General features: G+C 34.9%; 1 protein-coding gene across 1 annotated transcript in view; it reads left to right on the top strand.

Annotated features, from left to right (window-relative positions):
- Nucleotides 1-26,266, top strand: part of EML5 (EMAP like 5) — a 94,298-nt gene that overhangs the window by 35,684 nt on the left and 32,348 nt on the right. The window contains exons 7-22 of the mRNA XM_058845060.1: nt 512-713; nt 1,828-1,965; nt 2,648-2,904; nt 4,832-5,044; nt 5,957-6,124; nt 7,459-7,565; nt 7,953-8,071; nt 13,665-13,851; nt 15,571-15,676; nt 16,846-16,939; nt 18,814-18,914; nt 19,742-19,944; nt 21,051-21,162; nt 22,118-22,245; nt 23,903-24,044; nt 25,805-25,957. Of these exons, the coding sequence (XP_058701043.1) occupies nt 512-713; nt 1,828-1,965; nt 2,648-2,904; nt 4,832-5,044; nt 5,957-6,124; nt 7,459-7,565; nt 7,953-8,071; nt 13,665-13,851; nt 15,571-15,676; nt 16,846-16,939; nt 18,814-18,914; nt 19,742-19,944; nt 21,051-21,162; nt 22,118-22,245; nt 23,903-24,044; nt 25,805-25,957 (2,430 nt within the window). The remainder of the gene's footprint in view (nt 1-511; nt 714-1,827; nt 1,966-2,647; nt 2,905-4,831; nt 5,045-5,956; nt 6,125-7,458; nt 7,566-7,952; nt 8,072-13,664; nt 13,852-15,570; nt 15,677-16,845; nt 16,940-18,813; nt 18,915-19,741; nt 19,945-21,050; nt 21,163-22,117; nt 22,246-23,902; nt 24,045-25,804; nt 25,958-26,266) is intronic.

Below are 26,266 nucleotides of genomic sequence, written 5' to 3'. Positions count from 1 at the left end.
CTGAAAGCTGTTTCATTCTCTGTTTCATTCTTTCAGACTTGTTCTCACCTCCAGTTTTCCTTCTTTTCTTCTGATGTAACAGACTATTACCATAAACTTTTGCCTTGTAAAATGCCCATGACAGAGCAAACAGATTTTTATGAATCTTGTCTTGAATAAAATGGGTTTCCTGATTCTTTTCCTTTCACTCTTTTTTTCTTCTGTACTTCTGAGGAGTGGCTTTATAATCTGTCCTCTTGCTCATTTTCTTAACTGCATTTTCTGCTGCTCCACTGTCTTACCTCTTGGTATACTCTATATATATCCTCCAAGTAGCCATGAAAAATTTATGTTCCAAGGGCAAGGATGCCACTATCTATGAAACAGATAAAAAAAGAAGTAAATCCAGGAACAAGAGAAGGGATATGGATACTTCTTGACATTTTCTTGCTTTTATGCTTTGTCTTTTGCTACTTTACCTTTGTTTTACAAGTTCTGAGGATGTAGCTCTCATTAACAATCTCTTCTGCAGGTCTCTCTGTAAGGAGTGTTTGCTGGAGAGGAGACCATATACTCGTTGGGACACAAGATAGTGAAATTTTTGAAATTGTGGTGCATGAGCGTAATAAGCCTTTCCTGATAATGCAGGGGCACTGTGAAGGAGAGCTGTGGGCTTTGGCTGTCCATCCTACAAAACCCCTGGCCATGACTGGAAGCGATGATCGATCAGTCAGGTTAAATTCTGTTTCCTTGTTAAACTGCATTCGGTTTTATACAAACAACTAATTTTGTAGGTAACCTAATTGAAGTGTATATATTTTAAAGTTATTAAAATGTGGCACTGATGTACTTCTACAGTTCAGTTATGCAGGGAATTAGTGCTCTCCAGTAACAAAATACAAGTATATATTTCCCAAACCTCCCCCCACATGTGAAATTTGAAAATGTTTCTTTTAGGCTATCATTGAGCACTCAGAGACAAGAATCCTTTAAGTTTTTCAGGAGTTATGTTAAGCGTGCCCAGCTTGTGATGAAAAAAAAAATTGTGGTAAAAACTTGGACATTTTATCTTACTGTATTTACTTTTCCAAATGCTGCAAATTAACTTTTAATGTGTGAATTTCATCAAACCTAGCCCATGCATTGTAAACAGAACATAAATTTTTAGAAAGCCCACCAAATTACTCCCTCTTATATGTTTATCTCTACTTTTTTTGGTCAAAACCACCTTTTCTTTCTTCTAAGTTAAATGTGTTGTCATTTTCTGCTATATATCTCAAGTCTAACAGAGTTAAGCAAATCAATAATTCAATTATTAATATTGAAATATTGCTCTTAAATTCCAGATATTGTAAATTGTAAAATAATAGATATTAGATTGTAAATAATAGATGTAATCTACCTTGTTATAAAAACTTTCATATTTTAATATTATTAGTTATAAGAATTTTTCATAATGACTTTTTATAGGAAAAGTGCTTTATACTGATCAAAGTCTTTAACTGTTATTTAATGTTTCTGGCTAAAATTATTAGAAAATAGTGGAATTTTTGCAGGAGTGGTCTAAAAGTATGTGTTGTCACATGCTATAATTTTTTATATTGAGAAATAAAAATGAATCTGTCCCCACATTTTCTCATTAGAGATATTCCTTTATTTTAAAATATAAGAATATTTCTTGCTGTGTATAAAATTTACACCTATGTCTTAGATTTTCCTTGTGGAAAATTATTTTAAAAGAGGGACACTGCCAAGTCCAGCATTGTGCAGAAACTGAGGGCTTTGTCTTACTGTCTTATGACAGAGCTGCACACCCATTTTGCATTTGAAATAATTACTTTATTTTAGAATCTGGAGTTTAATAGACCACGCTCTGATTGCCCGGTGCAACATGGAGGAGCCCATTCGCTGCGCCGCGGTTAGTACTGATGGAATCCATCTTGCTCTTGGAATGAAGGATGGCTCGTTCACTGTGCTTCGAGTCAGGTATGCTACAAAACTACTGACAATAGTTATTAATATTTTGGTACTTTTGTGGCCATGCAAGTGATCATTTGTGTCTTTGTTCTAAATTGCAGAGGGTGCTCAGATTTTTTTAAATGTGTGCTACAAACGTTCACATTGCCCTGTAACAATCCATTTACTAAAGTATATTGGTCTATTTGCAGAGAGTGGCAGTGTTCTAGGAAATGTTTTACTTTAGGTTTTAGATTCATGAATTATCCTTGAATTACTAAGAAATAAATTTTCATTACTTCCTAAATTGTTTCCATGTGTTGGAATTCTGCTGTAAGCACATCCTGCATACAAAAACCAGTGCTGCCTTGTGCTGCTGTGATCCCACAGTTTTAAAGGGAAAATGAGATTTGTGTCTCATGTCAGTGAAATTTCCTTCCCTAGCTGAATAAAGATATCATGATCTACCTGATGAAATTTTCCTTTTCTTCACTGTCCCTCAGCCCAGTGAAGCACCTTCTTGTGTCACCGTTTCCTTCTTTTTTTTCTCTGTGAAGCCCTAACCAACCCTAAAAACAGCAGTGTTGTGTTTGCACACAGGATAGTTAAGTTCAATATATAATTTCACAATCTCGTTCGTTTTTTAGACTGGGAACTTGGCAGTGTGATGAGACTCTTCTCTACTTATGACATGCTTTCTTTCGTACTACAGAGATATGACTGAGGTTGTTCATATCAAAGACAGGAAAGAAGCTATTCATGAACTCAAATATTCTCCAGATGGGAATTTCCTAGCTGTTGGTTCCAATGACAGCTCTGTGGATATATATGGCGTTGTTCAACGATACAAGAAAGTTGGGGAATGTATTGGATCCTTAAGCTTCATCACCCATATGGATTGGTCTTCAGACAGTAAATACTTACAGACCAATGATGGCAATGGAAAGAGACTTTTTTACAGAATGCCAGGTAAGATTCTGAGTTGCCTTCATGTTATTTGTTACTTTTGTAAAAAAAGCCAAATGTAAGTCTTGGTTCAAAGCATGGGGGTATAGGAAATTTTTTGTAAGTTCATAAGAATATTTGCCACATTTGAATAAGTCCAGCATTTTTCTGGCAAAGTTACTGAAATATTTTTATCCTTATACGTTTGCTCTTTTTTCCAATACATCTTTTTATACTATAGGTGCTGCCTTATAATTTGTTTTGTTTCTCAAAAAACAATTTTTGCTCCCACTTTTTTTAGAAGAATTAAAATGCAGAATTTAAATGAAATTTTGCAATAGCTTAATAGCTTTTCCCTTATGGAGCTTGGATATTAAATGAATTATCATTTGATTCCACTGAATGGTTTTTAAAATGTGTGAAGTAATCTGTATGCTGCGGATCAGAAGAAGTCTTTGGTTTTCTAGAATTATGTTTGCAGCAGACTGAGGAATTCAACTTAAAAGAGCTTTTACAGTGAGGAACTTTGTGATAACCCCATTATTGCAAATGTTTTCAAGACAATTTTCTTGAAAACTTGACTGAAATCTTGAAATAATTTCTATCAAGGTGGTTCCCTCTGTAGAGGACATATGCACGTATTACTATTTTAAACCTTGAAATTTAAGTAGTCCTTATTAGAATATGCCAGTGGCAGTATTTATCACAAGGCTTGACTTCTGTCTGTTGCATGCACTCTTTACATAATAGTCTGTATTCTTCTTACTCATCTTCGTAGTATTTGCATTTGTAGTAACTGTGTATTATTAGCACTTTTTATGTTGTCCATTCTTATACAAGATTTATTCTTTGCACATTCTTTTTCATTTTTCACAGTGCCTAGGAGCTTTTTACAACTCTCTGCTGAAGTATCTAATCATTCCATGCACAACTTTGATTCTGTGCACTGAATGCAACAGAATAGGTGTAAGAAAAGATAGTGAGACTTTAATTAGACAGTAACAAATATACACAGGAGGAGCAATTTGAAGTTACATAGCTTTCAACCTGGAGTTGCTTCATATGTTAGAATATGAGACTGTGAAACCTTTTTTATGAAAAAAGTTAATGAAAGTCAGTGGAGTTAGAGGAATCTCCCAAATATTTCAAAGTAACGATTGAATTGTGTAACACTTGAAATTCCACTATGAATTAAGGAACTTACAGTTGTCTTGCACAAGACCTGCAGACCATAGTTATGGCTATAACCAGTATTGTCAATCACTGTTTATATGGATTAGTGACTGAAAGGCTGAGAAGTGAATTCTTGTCCTGCTCACCCTCTGCAGGTGTGGGTTCAGTCTTACTCACAGCTTTTGCCTTTGCTTGCATCGTTCTTGGGTTGCTCCAGCCCTTGCCTTCTGGCCTTTCCAGAAGACACAGTACCTGTTTAATGAGCCTTTGGTCTGACTCAGCTCCTCAGCTCTTACCTTGTGGGATTGGATCAATCTCATTACAGACAGAGCTGGTGTGAAATTAGATAGCAAGGATCTAAGCACAAAATTGGTGGTTTTAGTAATTTGCAGTGGCCAGATATGAGTTCTTCAGTTCTTGCTCTAAATAATCCAAGTTTCTACAATCATTCAGCAACAGACTTTTTTATGAACTTTATCTTAGAACAATTACATGTATTTTTGATAAACATCTAAAAATAACACAGCCTCAAGCAGATACCAAGAAATAATAAAAACTATAAAGTACCAAACCTACGATCTTCTGTTAAATAATCTTGAGAAGTCTTCTTGTGGATCCTGTTGGTCATAACAGAGAGTACTAGATCAGGACAGTTTCAGAAGTCAGTTTTTAATAGTGTTGCACTTGATTTGATTTTTAGAGAATTTTTTTAAATGTTACATTCTTTAAAACTGCATGAGTGAATATTCAAAATGGCTATTTTTTTTTTTTTTCTTAGGTGGAAAAGAAGTAACAAACAAGGAGGAATTGAAAGGCATTCAATGGGCATCATGGACCTGTGTTTCTGGCCTTGAAGTTAATGGAATCTGGCCCAAATATTCAGATATAAATGATATAAATTCTGTGGATGCAAATTTTATTGGTCAAGTTATGGTTACAGCTGATGATTATGGAATAGTAAAGCTCTTTCGATACCCATGTCTAAGAAAAGGTAGTGCTTTTTAAATTAAATTGTATGCGGATTTTTAAATTGTGACCATTCAATAAAAATGTATTAGAAGACTGGAAAATAAAATGGTTTTTAATACCACTTTTTTCCAAAAGAGTTAAAAAATGGGGGAATATCAGTCTTTAAAAACAACACCCAGAGCATTTCTTTAAGTACATAAAGCTTGAAGACATATCCTAAGACCTACCCATGCAGTTGTAGCCAGCATTAAACATGAATGGAGACTAGAATGAAGCTCTTCAAACAGCTCTGAAACAATGAAGCCTTTCTGGTATAAAAGGATTACTCATAATGGAGTGCTGTTAGGAGCTTCATTTCAGTAACTCATCCAATGATTGTTTTGTAGTTAACGTAGCCATGAACGCATTAACTGGATGTAGCTGTACTACTACTACCAGTTCTACTGCTAAACATGGCAGGAGATAAGTTTCTAGAAGTTCTTAGCACTGAGATGTAGTTTGGGAACCTGTGCTACAAGCATGTATATGGGGGTGTTTTCACAGACCTAAATATACGTGAACTAAATAATGGTATTTTTTCAAAGTAAAAGTAGTAATTGTAAAAATGTTAGCGTGTAAAAAGTAAAATAAAATTAATACAGTGACATTTTAAAAATCTCTGCCACACCTCATACAGCATTATCATAGGTCTTCTGTTCTTGTGTTTAAGTTGATTAAGTTATTATATTTTGGAACCTAAACTTAAAAATGTCTCTTATACACAGATTAAAATCTGTGAAAACTGCAAAAAGTTGTTGTTATTGATTACAATACCAGTAGCAATTAGAATATCTTTATTAAACACTACTTTTTCTATGGGTTCCTTAAGATGATTTTCTGAGGTGCTTCTGCAACATTTATTTCATATTGAGAGAGATTTTTATTCTTTTTCTAGGAGCAAAGTTTAAAAAATATCTTGGTCACTCTGCTCACGTGACAAACGTCAGATGGTCGCACGATCACCAGTGGGTTGTTTCCATTGGCGGAGCTGATCATTCTGTCTTTCAGTGGAAGTTTGTTCCCGACCGCAAGTTGAAGGACACTCTTCATATAGCACCCCAAGGTATGTAACTAACTCAAAATCCACCCACAAAAGGGTGGAAGACAGGAAGTCTAGAAGAGAAGTAAAAGTCTTTGGTGCTGGTATTGAAATAAATATTCAAAATTGTCAGTCTGCATAATTACAACAGTTGTTGTTCTTTAATTTAATTTCATGTGCCTGAAGCACCTGGCAGAGTTGTCTAATACTTGCCAGTACCCTGTTGTCCTGGTTTGTCATTAATTGATCTTGGGTGAAGATGAAAATAATCTGTGCATTGGCATTTGACCAACAGCCAAACCATTACACCTGCGTGTTCAGGCTTGAAAGGGTATGAAAAACCCCTCATTGCTGCGCTTCCCTTGTGAAGGAAAATGTTAATAGTTCAGATCATAGATACAAATGTCTGAATTTTGTATATATTGCCCTTTACTAAATTGACAACAACCAGATGCTCAGATGTCACTGGAAAAATATGGGTTTTTACCAATTTGTTTAAAATTTTGAAGCATTTAGATGATAATTGAAGTATTGTAACTGATTTTTTTTGGTTTGTTTGTTTTTAAAGCAGAATATAGATGTTTAATATTTGGGAAAAAAATGGAGATCATGTTTCCACTACTGACTAATTATACAATTATTCTCATGAGTTTCCTAAAATCAAAGCAGTTAACTGAGTGCCTCCATTGGAAATTCCTAAAGGAATTTAGACAATCCTTTGGGGAAATGAGAACATAGAATTACAATAAAATAGGCTGTTTCACCATTTAATTACTCAGATCAGATGAATATGTATCAGTGTGGATCCAGCAAACAGGTAAATAAATACAAATGCAGTGCTGAACTTGTTGTGACAAACGCAGAAGGAAACAATAATAATTTTCCTACATGTCAAACTTTACATGACTACCCTTTTTCTCTGCAGTCACAAAAAATCTTGCCTCTTTCTTCCTATCTATAATTTTTTCACTCCCCCCTAACCTACTTGAAGAATTTCTACTAGCATCAGTGTCTCACTTTAACATAAGTTTTACTTTCGACCATTTGTTAATTTTGTGCAAGTGTTAGTTTCTGCTTTGTACTGATTATTTCTTTTTTTTTTCCCCTTTCCTCCTAACATTAGAGCTAATTAAATATTTTTAATTAATAAAAACAAACTCACTCCAACACCCAAAATTATCATATTTATGGCTTATTTTTTATGAAGCAGCAAAATTGTTCCTGTCAATTATTAACAGTTTATATTGTAGTTAGCATAAGCATTGATTATCAAATCAGAAACTTTAAGCAGTTAGTTTAAACTTTCTGGCTTGTAATTTAGGTTGCTTAATTTTTTATTTCTGTTTTCTTGGTGATAGAGAGTCTGGTTGATTCTAATAGTGATGAATCAGATTCAGATCAATCTGATGTTCCAGAGCTGGACTCTGAAATTGAACAAGAGACACAGATCACCTATCGTCGACAGGTAAAGATTTTAGTTTTAATGGCAGTTGGAAGCTTCCTAGGGTTTAAGTTGGTAATTTATGAGGACTGTTGAAATCTCAAAATTGGGGAGACTGCATGAGAACTTACCAAATCCTTTAGAATTTTTGTTATTTGATGCTTTCAGAAGGATTCAAGGTTATTAAAATATAATTATTAATAATAATATTAACAGAGAGAAAAATTATTACATGTAATCCTAGAATGCAATTTAAAACCAAGTTGCACTATATAGTCACCAGCTACAGGTCTAGGAGGGTTTTTTCAGTTATGTCAGAATACCATTTTCATGAGTGATACCAGCAGCTGAATTCTCAAAACATGTTTTTCTGATGAATTTTCTAAATTTTAAGTATGCTTTTTCTTAAAGGTTTACAAAGAAGATCTACCTCAACTTAAAGAGCAATGCAAAGAAAAAAGAAAAAGTGCAGCTTCTAAGAGACGTGAGCGAGCTCCAGGGAACAGTATAAGACTACATTTTGTTCATGGGTATGCAAACTAGGATTCTTTAAAATATACAAGCAGACTATTTGACTTTGTGTTTATAATTCAATAATCTGATTAAAAGCTTTTATATTTGTTGCTTTATGATTTGCTATTTTATTTATATCCATAGAAATAAATTTACACTAAATAAATTGAAAGCTTTGATGCCAGCATACTAATTCTACATGTGAATTCTGAAGTGAATTTGCACTCAAACTTTAGCTGGTACTTATTGCTTGAATACAGGTGACTAAATGAAGTATTCAGTAATCTCACCCATACTTTTCATTAGCTCTCTTTGATGTATGATTTTGATACCTAGAACAAAAACTCTGTCATTGAAGATGACTGGATTCTGGACAAAGTGGTGTTTCGAGCAGTGATTTATTAAAATAATAATAAAAAAAATATAAACTGTTTGTACCGAGTCTGAAACAATTTACATATTCCTCTCTTAGTTTAGGAATTAAATGTAACTCTTAATAGGTCTTGTGAGTTTGTTAAAAATTAATTTATTCTCTTTGGTGCTAATTTGAGTCGCTCATTTGAGTATGACATTTGGATGCATCCTGAAATCTTATGATTTCATCATTAGGATTAGTAGTTTCCCATAATTCTTCATAAGTGAAGAATTTTTATCAGAAACAAGACGTGGTGTTTTAAAGCAAACTGGTACTAGATGTTACTGCATTAGAATAATGACCAGAAATATGAATTCTCTTGATATAAAGCAAAACCAAAGCCTTTACTCAAGTAAGATGTTGCAAGTCAAGTTTTCCTTTCAAAAGATACCTCTTTGCAGGAATACAGCTTCTTTTTTCTAAATGCAGGAAGAAGTTACTGATACTGTCTGTCTTTATAATGGCACTTAAACAATTTTAGTAGGACTCCACATGGAATGCTTAATAGATTAATTGGCTAAGAATAGTTAATATTCAAATCGGCAATTTTGTCTGCAGAAGACATGCAGTCTAGTGCATGCAGAGTAGTAGCTTTGGAAATAATGACAACTGGGAAGCTTGGTACAGAGTTGGGTTTTTTATTTCTCTTTTTGGTGCTCCAGAATTCAGAATTGAAGATTTTTATATCTGTATAGAAAATGCATTAAGGTGGGTAGCTGCTGTATGTAGTCTTTAAAATTTGGTCTAAGACTAAAACCAAATGATCCTGAAGAAGATGTAGCACAAGCAAGGGCCCTGGATCTTTGGTATTATTGTTATTTCCTTCACAACAGAAGTGAAGCTTGACCAGAATATCCAGGAATGACCAGAAGTAGAATGTCCTGTTGAGTTCTGTCTGGTTACCCAATGGGCATCAAGAAAACTAATGAAGAATCCATGCTGAACAACAGATTTTTCTCAATGTCCAGGCTGTTAACTTTAAAGTGACCCACATCCAAGTGAGTAATAGGCATATTCTCTGATTCAGGAAGTCTGCTTTGCTTCATCTTTCTCTAGCTGCAATGGAAATGTCTTGGATGTTTCTTGAAAATGTAAGAAGTGGTGCTTTTTTTAATTAGGGGAATCAGCAGCTCTTTTTCTTTTCTTTGTTTTTGAGCTTGTTGGTCTTGTGTTTTGAATTTGTCAACTGCCTTGAAAGACAAACTTTTAAAAATTTCTTGATAACCTGTATGTAACATCTTAAACCTCTGGTTACTTCCTGATTTGGAAGGGAATAAAATTCAGAGTATGTGAGCCAGCTTCTGACTAACACGGATATGGAAAGAACTTCTGTTAAGAGGTTTAAGTGTGTCTTTCTCTAAGAGATCTGGTGCAGTTATGATCAGAAACAGGCTGTTAAATTGGTGTACAAATTTGGCCTCTTTTTGACTATTCCTGTATTTTAGTTCTGCCATGTCTTTGGCAGGGTGGTGGTTCAGAAATATGAACTACTCAGATGAACCTTTTTCTTGGACTTAATGCTTATTATGCCTTCTTTTTGCTGGCAGGAAATAAGGATGCTCATATAATACTAATGCCCCGTATTCTCTCAGAGCTCTGCTGCTAATTTCACACAAATGATTTCTTATATTTTTGAATATTCATAGAATTATAGAACGATTTTTCAATATTCAAAGTGTTTAAGTACAATCTAGTTTGAGTTTTAGGGTATCCACTGAATTAACCTTGCCGTAAGATGAAATTTGGTAGCAGTTTCAAGACGATATGGGAATGCTTTGAAAGTTGAGCCTTATAACACCTTGCATGGATTCCTATAACTGCCTACAAATAGTGTCTGAAGGGAATAGCCTATGAGTGGGCCCTCTTGAGAAAACTACATCTATACAGAATATATTTTTATAAAAAAATAACTCTCCACCTTTGTACTAAAGACTCTGTTCTTAATCATATCAGTTTTGACATTTGGTTGTTCTAAAGATTTTTAGGGGAGGGTTGGACTACACATGGAAACTTCCTCCATGTACTTTGAAGAGTAACATGCAAATTTTGAAACTCTTGCAGCATTAGACCAGCTATGGACATTGACTCTTTTCCCAGAGAGGACAGTACTTGTGAAGTTGCCTGTTAGTTGGATATAGATGCATACCTTGCAAATGTGGGTAGGATTCAGCTTCAGGTTACAGAAGTCACAGTGATATGCCCAAAAGGAGATGGTTTTATGTGTATGTCTTAATTTCCATCACAGTCATTGGATATCCAGCTGGTAGCCAGTGGAGCATAAGGAGTGATTTGGCTCAGGTAAAATGAAATGCTGATGGTTGATCAGCTGAGCAGCCCTGCAGGTTCAACTGACTGCATTGACCACAACACTGTTGATTAAAATGTAGGAGTTAATGTACCTAACAAACACGTGAACACGTATGTTTACATGTCTTAACCTCAAATTGAATGCAGCCCCAGCTATTCATGACTTTGTCAAATTTTTTTCCCTATGTAGCACTGAGGAAGCTGACAGTTACTGTCATATTAACTTGAATCAATCCTGGATAATAACTATGGCAGAATGCAGTCTTGTTTTTATTGTGCTTGCTATATATTATCCTGTAACTACAGTACAGAAATTACTTTCATTATTATTTAATTTATAGTTGCTAATCAAGATGCCTTGTAAATTTCTTTGGTTTGTTTTCTGCATGTGAATAAATTATTTCTCTTAATGCTTTTTCAGAGGTTATCTAGTAATCCCAGTTCTAAATTGGTTTAATAAAACAGAGATGGAAGTATTTTGGAACTGTGTAGAATATTCTTAGGGAATGATCTTCCACATTGAAATACGCCTCTTTTCATTGCTGTTTAACCAAGGCCCATCACTTTCCCTCTGATGAAAGGTCCCTGTATTGTCAAGGAGTTAGTAAACTGGCATGTAGGAAGGACACCAAATGTGTTTAATTGGGTGACAGAGAGTCTTCATTGATGCTGCTTGATATTTTGACAAAATATGATGTATTTTAATTGTAAACAATTGATTGTACTAATTTTTGTAGTAACTAGAAGAAATTAAGTAAAATTAACTTCTATCACAAGAAGTGATGAGTAATGAGAACTATTTTCCTGCATCCTAGATACGTTTTGGGTATTTTGAGTAGTCCTGTGCTACATGGCATTAAAGTATCAGTTTCACTATGTTTAATTTAGGGTATATAGGCAATTTTTATGATGAGGTGGGAATATTCTGAGTTTCTGGGTTGAATGTTGGAAGACCTGAAACCCTTTTTCATGGGTTCTTCATGCCTTTTATAGGTGACTGCTAAGCTTGCAAGAAATCGCTCAATATCCAGTATTTCTTTCAGCATGCATATTCCCATAGATGTTCTTTTTTGTTGTTTTTTTTTTTCGTATTCTCCTTTAGGGTGCATGTTTGGTCTTTATTTTTTTAAAACTACTCTGTGCTTGCAAAGGAAATCCAGTATGTTTAGCAGAGCACAGTGCAGAGTGAAGCACAGGAAAATGATGTCTGAGGAACAATAGGTTCAGGTACCTTCTTTAGCACTGTGCCTGCCTTTATAATCCCTGCCCCTCACCAACTGTTGTCATGTACTTAAAATGGTGATGTTACATACCGTCATAGGTTATTTTTGTTTTCTTTCTTCACAGTTACTGTAGGCCACTGTATATTCGGTTCCTTAAAAACCTAGGGGCTGTACCTCTAAGAAAGCTACAAGCAGATAGCACTTTGGGTTAGGCAGAAATCAGTTTCAAAACATCTGCACATGCTGCTGCAGGGGAAGGTGGTTAGTGAAGGATGTGGGTGGAGGGAGAGCAAAGCAGGACTGAAGAGCCTGCACCTGTACTGTGAGTCTAAATTGTTGGCCACTTTGAGAAGAGCAGGGAGAAGACATACCTGAGCCTCAGATCAAATGGGAAGAGAGATTCTACTAGAGACATTGAAGGGACAGTAACTCAGGAGACACTGAAAAGTTGCTGAACTAGGACCAAATCTGCAGTTAAGAATACCAATCTGAACAGTGAGTTGAAGGGAGTCTTATTTAAAGGCTTTATTTCTGTGCTATCACAGTTTCTGCTGGTTTGAGTTCACTCCTCTTTTTTTTTTTTTTTTAATCTAATGAGACCCAGCTTTGGACTTTAGAGTATGGCAGACTGTACAAAGCTGGGAGGAGGGGCTGGCAGACCTGATGGCTGTGCTGCCATCTGGAGGGACCTGGACAGGTTAGAGAACTGGGCAGGGAGGAATTTCATGATCTTGCAAAAGTTTGGGATGCAAGTTCATGAAGTACAATATTCTTTTGGGGAGCAGTGGACTTGGACTATTGGCTGGTCTGTTTAAAGACTTTGTGTGACAATAATTTTTCTCTAATCACATACAATGACACAAGTACCATTCATTGTGTGTAAATTAGGTGAGCCAACAAAAATACACTGTATTCAAATCTGCTCCAAGTTTGTGCTCTGTTGTTTTCCAGTAAAGCATAGATCTAGTGTTAATGAACATGGATCCATGGTTTTTGGGATATTCATTAAAGCTGGTCATCTGCCTTACAGATTCATTACTTCCCCAGTGCAAATGGTTGTGCTGTGTACATAGGGAAAGATGTATATAACTTCATGATCTTAGTCACACCTAGGAAGAAATGAATGTATACAGACCTCAGCTGGGAATTGGCCTACTCATATCAGTTCCTGTACCATTAAGAAGGCAGACAGGTTTTCCTTCAAAAAAAGAAACTGTTCTAGAAAAAAATTATGCATTTTTTTTTTGTTATCAAGTTTCCAGAAACTATCATGTTTTGCTGCCTTATTTTTTAGCAGTAGGAAATAAACAAAAGTAATACTTTGGACATTTTCTACTTCACTTAACTACATGTTGCATGCCCAACTTCTCCATGTGATCTGAAAAAATTACTAGCTATTACTTTCTCTTCTAAACTAGCTGTGGAAAGTAAAAATTAGGTGCCACTTTTAAACTAGTGCTTGTAGTACTGATGTCTGAGTAGTAAAATAGATAAATTGGTGTTCTTTTAAGAACGGGAAAGCATATTCATAATTTTAAAGCACCAAAACAGTAATTGGTAAGTAATGTGAGTTTCACACGCACAAAATTCATCCAGCACAATAGTACCTCAGTTTCAGCATATATGTTTACGACTTTGGTGAACAAACCTTTTTTGTTTAATCAGTTACAGAGGTTACGACTGTCGAAGCAATCTCTTTTACACGCAGACGGGTGAAATCGTATACCATGTGGCAGCAGTGGGAGTGGTGTACAACCGGCAGCAGAACACACAGCGCTTCTATCTGGGTCATGATGATGACATTCTTTGCCTTGCTATTCATCCCTTAAAGGACTATGTGGCAACAGGCCAGGTAGGATTCATGTTTATCTGCAATAACAATCTGAAGTTGTTACTACTTTAGAAAGGCCTTGGAGGTCTTGGGGGAAAAGCATCCAGTGTACATTTATTCAGGTGAAGGACTGCATTTCTGTTGCAGATGGAATCATGGTAAAAAACTGACACAGAAGTGTTTTTTACAGTTATTTATATTATGGTAAGATTCCATAGTTTTTCTGAACCTCATTTAAAACTAAGAATAGATTAATATTTTTTATTCAGCATTATGTTGCAGCTTCTTGATAACAGGTGGAGGAAATGTGCAGATTTTTTAATATCTTGTTTGTGAGGTTAGCTACATTAGCATTGCATTCATTTACTATTTTGTAGTATGAAGTGAGCTGTTGTTATAGTCTGGCATTCCATTTTAAAGCACTATGTTTTTCATTATCACCTATACACAAACAGTCGTTTGTGCATGCAACAAAGGGATGTATGTTACTCGAGTTCATTCATACTAATAATAGTTAATTTTATCTTTAGCCTGACAGTTATTTTAGGTAAATTATTTTCACCCATGTTTTCAAACAAGTCATCCAGTAAATAATTATATACTAGGACTTGAAGGTTTAAGCTCATGTTTTGGGGTTTTTTATTTCTGATTATCATTTTTATCATTCCTGCTCTTCTTATTGTATAATGAATTGGGAAATATGTGAACTGAATTTTTTAATAGAAATAAACTACTGTTTATTATGCTCTTGATTTCTATAGAAATGTTGAAATTAATGTAACTCTGTAGGTTAAGAAATCAGCCCTAAATATAAGAATTGAGTTGATTTAATTTTGGAGTAGTAAAGCTATGAATAAAAATGTCCCTGAATTTACAATAACTTATGCTATCAGCAGAAAGATACACTTCGTTATATACTGTTTTATATGTATGTTGTATAGGTAATACAGTATCAAATTCTTCATGCCACCCTGGTTCAGATCTTCCTGAAACTTCTGAAAAGCTTTACAAGTATCTCAAGTTTGTGACAAAACCAGAAATAGATCCTACTTTTCCTGAGCCTTAAATGCAAGAGAGCTTTGTTCTAGTTTTGCAATCTTTTTATTTGTGCACTGAGGTGCTAAACCCTTGGAATAGCAAATAATCTTTTTAAGTGCTGACTAGTAATGCTTTTGTACATAGCTGAAAAGAATAAGCTATATTGCATTTCTTACCAGGTTAGTTACCTACATTAATGCATTCTAGTGGAAATCATTCCACAGTTATCAGTGTATTAGAATCTGCCTTATAATGACACTAGAAAGCAGCAGAAGTCACCTTGATTTCTGAAACGTAGAGAAGCTGACATGCTAGTGATAAAAATAACCTTTTATTTTTAGACAGGGAATGATTGATGAAAAATTGATGGAATAAATATGCGACAGTGCAATCAATGAAGGGCTTTTTCCCCCTCTCCCCCCCTGCCAGAAGGTCTTCAGTTAATTGTGATTAATGTGCCTAAATCAGCTGGGAAGTCATATTTGGGAAGCAGCAAAAGGAATAATGTTCATCTAGCCAGACAGCTGTAATACTAGGAAAATTCTATCAGTGTATTTTCTTTTCAAACCATTTTTGAAGTATTCTTAATGCTTTTTAAACAACTGTTTAAAATAACTGTAAAATTTGACTTGTGTTTAAAATAACTGTGTAAAATAACTGAGAAATTATTACAAAAAAGGCTATGAATGTGTATACTTTCAGGTTGGTCGAGATTCCTCAATACACATTTGGGATACAGAAACAATAAAGCCACTCTCAGTATTAAAGGGCTATCACCAGTATGGTGTTTGTGCTGTTGATTTTTCAGGTAATAAGTATTTATTTATTTATTTACACTTTTCCTTTTCTATATGAAAGTACAAAATAATCAGTTCTAGTGAGAAACTGGGGATTCCTTTACACTGAAAATTTTGCATTGAAAATATTCACACAGGAAATGCAAGAACAGGTTCTGTTCTGTTTAACAGCTGAGCTGAGCACTTCAGAATCTCTTTTGGTTGTACGAGGCAGGTGCACAGATCTGGAGTGTTGTGTCTGCTTTTGCAAATATGTAAGAAGAGTTTTGAGAAAATTGATCAGGTGTGCAGTTTTTTCTTTTTGAAATGAAATCCTGAAGGCCATGTAGGTTGCACACTGATACATTCAGGTTTTCCACTCAGGGGGTTTTTCTGGTCAGAAACACAGCCTCTCTCTCCACCTTAAACTAACATAATCAGTTAAATCCCTTGCGATGTTTACACCTCCTACACTGAATTCTTGCAAATATTAAATTTCCTCTCCTCCACTAGCTTCTTGTAATACTTCAATTGTTTGCATTTACTGAATAAGATCTCTGAACTCACAGTGAAGATGTGTGATCACAAAGATGAATGGTTTGTGGCCTTTGATGCTTCTTACTTTTGTTTCTCCTTTTTCAAGATATGAATCTCATTTCTCAAATTCTGACATGGATATATAGCAATTCCAAAAATGGATACATGTCAGAAAGTCACTGATCTGGAGTGAGCACAAACAGCTTGTTTATTGAAGGTTAATGTGGATTATGTGTCAAAAGATTTTTCAAAGATTTCATAGTACTACTAAGCTTAAGGGTATTTCACGAATTTCATTGTATGGCTTCAGTGTTTTCCCATTCAGAAACGAACAGAGATTTTCAGAGTGAACATAAAGTTTTCACAAGAACAACCTGTGGTGAATGTTGTTGTGCAACTATGCCAGCAGCTAATTGAACAAGGGATTTAATATGAACAGAGAGCCTCTAAATTCACATTTGAGACAAGATAATTTAAAGTCCTACACTTCAAGTTTAAAAGCAAATGGATGATAAAATATGCCTCTAAAAATATCATAAGCTTATTTATTTGTTTATACATTCTTGTTATATTATTTGTGAAGTTATTATCTTTTTAATATTGTTTCTTATTATTGTAACATAGTTATCTATCTACTCTCTTAAAAATAAATTTATTATTCTAGCGGATGGGAAACGATTGGCTTCTGTTGGAATAGATGACAATCACACTATTGTACTCTGGGATTGGAAGAAAGGAGAAAAGCTTTCAGCAGTAAGGTAGGAATTTAACTGTTTCAAAATCTGTACCTAGATTTACTATCAAATAAAAGGAAAATGTATTCATTAAAGAATAAGAGTCCTCTAATAAGTTAGCAGTTTCTATTGCATAAGTGATACAGGCAATAACTTTATGTCATGTTTAAAATGTTATGTGGAAGAAGTCAATGAAGGTCTGATAGTCAACAAGAACTACTACAGTGACTGCTCAGCTGAGGAAGAGAGATGGACTAGAAGACCTTGCTGTGTTCTGAAATAGCTTCTTTAAAACTCTGTGCACTTCTGTTTGCCCTCTTAAAGATGGTGACATTCAGATCTTAAAGATTGTGTGTTCAGATCTTTTTCTTCAGAGGTCACACCTTTCTTGGGATAGGAATTTGCAGTTGTTATGCAGAGTTCCTTTTTCTTCAGGGTTCTTTCCTTTTCCTTCCTGAGTCCTGGCCAGTCTAATCTAACTTTGAAGTCAGCTCTGCTTTGAACAGGAAATTGGACTAAGTAACATGCAAAGGTTAAATATTTCAGAAGTTTCTTTGTGTCTGCACAGATTATTTAATATATGTTTATTAAATAGTTTTAATCTACAATATAGAATCCTATTTCTAATTTTGAGTAATGTTATTTAAACCTTTGACTTTTTTTTTTCCTAAAGATCTGTTGCTTATAATTGAGCAGTAGTGCAGGTGGGTTTTGTCCCATTCTGTCTGTATTCAGTGATTATACTCTAAACAATGTTCTAGGTACATTTTAAAAAGATTTATTACTCTCTGCAGTACAATTAAAAAAGTGTCCGCTTCCCCTTCATCCATTAAGTCATTATTGCTCTTTAATTTAATTTACTCTCATTTTATTTTTAAATACATGTTGAATTTCTTATCAGCTGAAGAATAAAAATTCTGGGTAGATGATGCAGATAAAGAAGGATACTCCCTTCCCAGTTACTTGTCGAAAGCTTGGCTTCTCTGAAGACATTTGTCTGCCTTTCACCTATTTTTTTTTCTTTTGTTTTGTTTCTCCCACCCAGACAAAGGATGGGAAGGAATGAATGCTGATCAAAAAAATTGATCAGAATTTTTGAGACCAGCATCTGAATTTTGAAGATGGCTGTGAGTTTGGAAAGAAATGGTTTTGTGCTTTCCGCCACTGGTTCATCAAGTGGTCTGAAAGGACAGAAAAACAAAGATTATTCCCACTTTTGAACAGGGAACAAAAATTAGGGATTGGGCACTCTTCTGCATTTAAAGTAAAGAAAAACAACCTGTAAACGTTGCTTTGCATAGATAGCAAATATAGTTGAAAGCTGTTGTTCAAACTGTAGGACTGAAGCAAAGCATTAGTTTTATAGAAACATAATAAGAAATATAAAGCACAAGAGGTTTTAATGTTTTTAGAAGCAACTGTAATTTCCATCAAAGATGTAATAGCAGCATAAATTTTGTTTTAACAAAACAGAAAAATCAACTAAATGGTGAATGACAAAGGCAGTTTGTTTTCAAAATAAGCAAATTTAAAATAAGATTTGTGACTTTAGTCCTTTAAGTGTCATTATGAACTGTCAAAGATCTAAATGCCATATACCCAAACTCAATGCAAATATATCTTCTTTGGCAAAGAAAATGCCTCCTAGTGCCTCTTTGAAGTAACATCATTACTCACCTGCCTTGGAAACTGAAGGGTAATTAAAACAGAACAGCACTCAGTATTTTGCTTCTTTAGCTTTTTACTTCCTCACTATTAATTATTAGTAATGATTTGAAAGCAAATGTTAGCAGTATAGAGCAGGTATACATAAAAAAAAATTGAAAAACACCCCTCCCAAATCTATTAAAAATATTAATAGTTATATTTTATTTAAATTATTTTGCTTTGCATTTCAGGGGAAGCAAAGATAAGATTTTTGTTGTTAAGATTAATCCTTACATGCCTGATAAACTGATTACAGTTGGAATTAAACACATGAAATTCTGGCGGAGAGCAGGTAAGAACACTTTTCAGAATCAGAGAATTTTCTGTTACTGACAGTATAGCTATTGCATCTCTTACAACAATATGAAGTGTCAGATCCTGAAGGACTTGTGTTATACCACATGAAGGTTCCCTGTTTTGTTTCATACTGTTGTAATGATATAATTCTGTCTTTCTAGCCGGAAGTTACCGTGTGCTATAGCTGCCAAACGATTTTAGATATAAAAGAATTATAAAATTTATATCTCTAACATTTCTATTATCCATAGGCTACTATAAGTAAACCTCTAAAATAAAGTTAGAAATCCTCTCACTGAACATCATGAAAAGAGTGGGATGTGAAGATCTAAACTTTATTTTTCTTTCCAGACAATTCATTAGTAGTTTCTATAAACTGTGTGTGGCAGATATTAATTTTCTTGTTTAGATGCAAGTTTACAAATACATTTTGTCTATATAAGTCTATGTTGGTATATGTGCATATTCAAATACAGATTCAAGTAGTAAGTTAAAAGTAAGATTGGGTCTTCTGGGTTTCGTTTTTTTAATTTTTTGGTTTAGTTCTTGTTTTTTGTTTTTTGTTGGTCTTTTTTTGTTTGGTTGAGTTTTTTTGTGGGTTTTGGGGTGTTTGGGTTTTTTTTGTTTAGTTGTTTTTTTTTAATTGTAGTGAAAGTTGACAAATAATAAAATTTATTTTGTAAGATCTCTTCTTAAGCTTATTTTTTGGGGGAGCATGGGTAGACTAAAATAAAAGGACTTTTTGCTTTGGGTATGGTTATACGGTTATATAGTTCTATATTCCAAGCAGATGTCTAATGACTTGTTTTTGGTCTGAACCAGGAGGTGGACTAATTGGGAGAAAGGGCTGCATAGGTGCATTGGGAAGAACTGACACAATGATGTGTGCAGTGTATGGCTGGACAGAAGAGATGGCGTTCTCTGGAACCTCCACGGGGGATGTGTGTATTTGGAGAGATGTGTTTCTCATAAAAACTGTCAAAGCACATGATGGTCCTGTGTTCAGCATGCACGCATTGGAAAAAGTAAATAAACTGCTCATTGCTTTTTTTTATGTCTGGACAAAAAAGTCTATGATAAAGCTAAACTTTTCTCAGACTCAGGAATCCATCCATCATTATTTTCATTAAAGAAAAGCCTTGTGTGGTCCAAACTCAAAATAGTGTTTTATACCTTAGTGCAAAATAGTGTTTATGTGGGCTCTTATTCTAGTTATGTAGCATCCTGTTTCTCAACCCCTTGTGGTCAGTGACATCTTTTTCAGTAATTTTCATAACCTCTTACTAAAGAAATAACAGTAACTGATTTAAACACCAGAAAGTTCAATGGAATATGTGAGCTTGTGAGAGAGAAAGAAAACCACACTTGTACTATTTTTTGCTGTAATTACTCTCTACCCATAGACGAATTCAATCGGTAGATCATTAAGTACTTCCTCCAGGTTCTTGGCTTCTTTTTAGCCCAGGAAAGCCTTTAAGCATGTGCTTAAAGATGGATAAGTGTTCCAGTTAGATTATTTGTGTCTTTAAAGTTATGTATATGTTGGTTTTGCTAGGTTAGACCAAGTCACTCCACCTCCCAGAATCCGCATTTCAGAAAAGTAGCAGTGGATAACACGTGTTATTCATACTGCAAGAGCTGAGTGAAGGATAGAACTAATGATTTCAGTATTAACCATACCTGTTGCTTCTTTAAATACCTGTATATAATTTTTAAAGACAGAATGACACAAATGTTCATATATTTGAAAAATATAAGCACTAATCAAATTTCTGCAGTACTAAGTCTGGTTTTGAGTAATGAGAAGAAATGCCAAAGGGATATGGAGGCTAAATATCAAGGAAAACACTATAGTATGTTGGTTATCTTATTTTTCTAGAATGGTAGAAGCATCCAGGTTAGAACTTCTAAATCCAGCCTGTGTACATGCACTGTACAGAACTGTGCTGCCTTCATTGGGAGGAGAAATCACTCATTTTGTTGCTCCTGTTCTTTTCATCTCTAACATCTGTAGCTCTGTGCATTACAGTGTTGTATTATAGTCCATTTTCAGTATTGGCAGAAATCACTGAAAAATTAAGGAAACATAATAATCAATTGTAACTAGTGATTTTTATTTCTTTCCCCCCAGGGATTTGTTACTGGAGGAAAGGATGGGGTAGTAGCTCTGTGGGATGATACCTTTGAACGCTGTCTCAAAACCTATGCCATCAAAAGGGCTGCCCTGGCTCCCGGATCCAAAGGTAACACAGACTTTATCCTATGTTTTGTTCTATTTTTAAAGTACTTTCTTTCAAATCTTTGTGAAATTGCTTTCCACAGTAAGAGAGAATCCACATTTGACATAATGAATACTAAAATTTTTTTTTAAGCTTTATTGATTCTAAATAAGAAATTTTTCTGTTGGTACAGGAGTCATGTGTTGTAGGGCCTTTTGCACATTTGGTGGGTGCAGGTCATAACATTTAGTTTACAATTAGCCTAAATTAATTGATCTAGCTGTTCTTATCATCCCAGTGTTTTCTTGCCTTGTTTTGTTTTTATTAAAGTGGCAAGCAAAAAGTCTATTATATTTCTGATCATGAAGTCTCTTACCTGATCTTTTTTGTTTTGGAGAAAGAAAGGAATTCAGAATTGTGGTTAGTTTTGTAAGGTATTAGTAGTTAATTTTTTGTAAATGCATATGTCTTTTGAAGTAATTAAAGAATATTTTCATTCCTATTTTACCTGTTTATACCACTTGGTCTTGATCCTAATGCTAATTTATTGTTCCCTGTATTTTCATTCTGGATATCTTTTTCTCTTCCATCCCCTTCCCTTAAAATTATGTTTGCTGTGTCCTACAGTACACAATGTGATTTTCAAACATGATGAATGTAACTACTCAATGAAAACATTGTACTCTAGAGTGTCTCATTCTCATAGCTTGTTTACAAAAAGCTAGAATTGGAGGTACCATAATTGGTAGCAATTGGTGTTATGGTTGATACTTCACGTGCACAGTCAGGCTGATTAAACTTCTTGATGCACTGCTAAATCCTCCCAAATGAATCCAGACATGTTGCCTCATGCAGGAATTTTTTCACTGTTTTTTACTGAGTAGATTTTTCTACAGTGAGAATATCATGTGCATAAGCATGAAAAATCCTCTTTAAGGCATACTTGAGAATCCTATCTTCTAACATTTTAATGTTCTAGGTCTCCTCTTAGAAGATAATCCTTCTATACGTGCCATATCGTTAGGACATGGTCATATTCTAGTGGGCACAAAGAATGGTGAAATACTGGAGGTGGATAAAAGTGGACCAATAACTCTGCTGGTTCAGGTATGTGTTAAATATCAGTCAAATATGTTATACCACAAAAATCATTTTATTTTTCAAGTAAAGACTTGTGCAATAGTCTTTAAAGCACTTTAGCTACTAATGAATCACTTTTAGTTAGACTAGACCATTATGACTCCTTAATGAGCAAGACAGAACATAGAATTTCATTACTAGTTTGTTCAATGAGTTCATCCTTTCAAAACAGACTAAGATCATAGATCTGTTTTGAAAGAATAAGAAAGGTGTATGAAATAGTGGGTCCTCCTCCAAATTCCTTATTAACTTCTCCTGAGTACTAATTACTCTTATTTTTAAAAGTTGTCTCCTTGGCATTTGTTTTGAGAATTTACTTGTAATTATGTAAAAAAGTTTTGCCATACCAAACTGCATTTTTTTAAGCTTGACAAAAAACCAGATTTTCACCTTGCATCAACATAGTATTTTCATTCATAGTTAAGTAAAAATCTCTGGATTCTCTGTTTCTGAGTGGCCAGTGCAATAGATATAGAGTTGTATTTGTTAAAAGAAAATATTAGAACCTAAGGTAAAGAAAAAACCTAGTTCACAGAATAGTTTGGGTTGGAAGGGACCTTTAAAGGTCATCTTGTCCAAACCCCCTGCATTAAACAACATCTTCAAATAGATCACACTATTCAGAGCTACATCCAATCTGACCTTGGATGTTTCTAGGGATGGGGCATCTGCAACATCTCTGGGCAAGCTCTCCCAGTGTTTCACTGCCCTTGTACACAATTTCTTTCTTCTATCTAGTCTGAATCTACACTCTTTTACTTTAAACCCAATACCCTTGTCCTGTCACTACAAGCTTTACTGAAAAACATCCCCCTATTCCTCATAAGCCCCCTTTAAGTACTGAGAGGCTGCAGCAAGTCCTCCCTGAAGCCTTCTCTTCTCCAGACTGAGCACCCCCTCCTCTCTCAGCCTCTTCATAAGAGAGGTGTCCCAGCCTTTTGACCCTTTCTGTGGCCCTCTTCTGGACCCATTCCAACAGGTCCACGTTCTCCTGTGCTGAGCACTCCAGCGACAGACACAGTACTGGAGTCAGACCAGAGTGGAATAGAGGGGCAGAATCACCTCCCTTGACCTGCTGGTCACGTTTCGTTTGATGCAGCCCAGGATGCAGTTTGCTTTCTGAGTTGCAAGTGCACGTTGCCAGTTTGTTGTCCACCAAAACCTCCAAGTTCCCTTCAGAGCTGCTTTAAGTCTGTTCTGTGCCCAGCCTGTGTTTGTGCTTGGGATTGCCCTGACCCACATGCAGGACCTTGCACTTGTGGAGCTTCATTTCATGGTTCCACCTGCCAGGCCCGTCCAGGTCCCTCTGGGCGGATCCCCTCCCTCCCCGCAGCGAGTCGAGCACACCGCTCGGCGTAGTGTCATGATGAGGGTGCACTCAGTCCCACTGTCCTTGCCATTGACATACATCTGTGTGAGGATCATTTTGCAGAAGTTTTCTGTAGAACAAATTATTATAAATTTGGCACGAGTAGCAGAGTGAATTTTTTCAGGCATTCTGTGTTTTTATTCAGATATTTATTATCTTCTAAATAATGCATGTTCTCTTTTTTTTTTTACTTGCTTAAATGTATTGTTTCATATTTAAATTTAAAATAAAATTTGATTAATTGTGTTTTTTCAGGGTCACATGGAGGGGGAAGTTTGGGGTCTAGCTACTCATCCTCATTTACCTATTTGTGCCACTGTAAGTGATGACAAAACCTTAAGAATATGGGATTTATCTCCCAGCCATTGTATGTTAGCTGTTCGCAAATTGAAAAAGGGTAAGATTCTTAGTATGAAAAAATATTTACTGATGCAATTGACATTTACAAGCATTATGAATCTTTTGAAAGCAGGGCTTGAAAGCAGAATAAATTCCTTTCTTTGCTCAAATTATTTTATTAATGCTATGTTCATGAGTTATGTAGCCCTTAAGGTAATGAATCTGTACCAAAAATTGTGTAGTACTGTTCTGAAGATTATTTGCAACGGTAACTTATTTAAGTCAGTGAATTAATAATAAAAGTTGAGTCAATTACGTAAATGCTACGTTGCTTATAATATTACAAGGCTTTTTTGAGACTTTGTATCTAGAAATTTTTGGAAGAAATCTTGGAAAAAATGTTGACATTTTCTTCTTTGTGAGTGCTTGAAGCATCCAGAATGTCAAGAAAAGAGAAGTCATAAAATTTTTACTTATTGTTTAGGATATTATTGAATCTCTTTTGACAGATGGGAAATCTGTTTTAAATGACATCAAATAAGGTGATTTGTTAAGGATTAGATGAGACTGGCCATGACAAGCTTCTAATGCTGTATATGCTTTGCTAGATAAAGGAATACAGTAGGATTTATCTGTTTGGAATTCAGCAATGCAGTTTAATTCAAACATAAGGGGAAGCTTAATTGAAGATGATCTAGACTGACAAAGTAAATGTAGATGCTCACACAAGCAGGGATTAAACAAAAAAGTTCCTAGTTGGTGAACTCTGCTCAAGTCCTAAAGCTTATATTTCTTAATATTTTTAAGAACATTTTTGCTGAAAAACTTCTCTGATGACTATTTGCTGATGAGACACATTTTGAGATGTTTTGGCAGTCTTAAAAGTTCCTGTGTACTGTCCAGAAAAAATGGATAGTTCTGCAAACTGAGTAATGGAATTGAAGTAATATTTATTAATGATAAAGGGCAAGACCCAGTGACTGTAAGAAAAATATCTGTGTAGGTCAGGAGTAACTTAAAGAGCAGAAGACTCAGGATGTTGATGATTGCAGGGTGGCAATTACATGTGATAGTGAGGTGTTTTTCACAAGTCATATAGCAGCGTTCATGTAAATTACAAGACAAAAATCAGGATATTTTTGGTGTGCTTTTCCCATCTGTGTTCAGCTGAATGCAATTAAACTGAAAGTTGAGAATGAAGATAGGAACTACAGGATAATGAATGCAAAGTCTTGTGGTGAAGCCATCTAATAAAGGGTTGCTGTCTACAAGTTAATCAGAAGAACAAATAGTAGGGGAAAATATTTATATTAACAGAAACGTCTGGCATGAAAATAAAACTATATAAGTTGACCATATATAAATTTAAATTGGAAACTAAACAGTTTTTCAAACAACACTTGGCATGTTTATTGGAAGGATTCTATGGCTTAGTGTCTCATTGTGATAGTAAATAACTGAATTCTGTGAACCCATAGGTTCTTTTCCAGCTGTGTTCTCCTTTCAGAGCAAATGGGAACAAACAGGCAGCACCAGATACAGAGAAGGAGGTCAAGTTAAAAATATACAGACAATAGTGATGAATTTGTACTACTAATGTAGAACAGATGTCAATTAATATGTAAATTCTGAGATTCTGGGCCTGTGTACCTGTTCATATGCTATCACAGCTTGGAAATTATTTTGGTGGCATCTGGAAAACTTCCTTAGAAGTTTTATAGTATAAGAATAGCTTTCCTTTACTAATGGAAAAATATATCTGATAGAAGGATAACGCACTGTAAATGTATCTGAATGCAATTTCTTTATTTCTCGTAGGAGGCAGATGTTGCTGCTTTTCTCCTGATGGAAAAGCATTAGCTGTTGGTCTTAATGATGGAAGTTTTTTGATAGTTAATGCAGATACTCTGGAGGATTTAGTCTCTTTCCAGCACAGGAAAGATGTTATTTCAGAAATCAGATTTTCTCCTGGTAAGTGATTTCTTTTTAGATGCAAATTTTAGTATCAAGGCTGTTCAAGTAAGGCTTATCAAATTTAAAAGATAAAAATTATGATTTTTAGTACTTTTACATGTAAAAAATAGGTCAGCAAAACTAATACTAACATTTTGAAAGACCATGGCGTAAAGTCCTGTGTTGCTTGTTTAAGGATGAGATTATTGGAATAAGTTTGCTTAGAGTAACCTCCTGAATATTGCAGTGAGTTTTAAATCATGAACATCCAGCAGCTCCCTAGGGTTCCACTTTATGAGCTGCATAAGTTTGGCACATCACTGAAGT

The sequence above is a fragment of the Poecile atricapillus genome, chromosome 1 (genome assembly GCF_030490865.1).
Source record: "Poecile atricapillus isolate bPoeAtr1 chromosome 1, bPoeAtr1.hap1, whole genome shotgun sequence".
Classification (NCBI taxonomy): domain Eukaryota; kingdom Metazoa; phylum Chordata; class Aves; order Passeriformes; family Paridae; genus Poecile; species Poecile atricapillus.
Note: the sequence above shows the minus strand (reverse complement) of the source record. Positions and strands in the feature narration are given on the sequence as shown.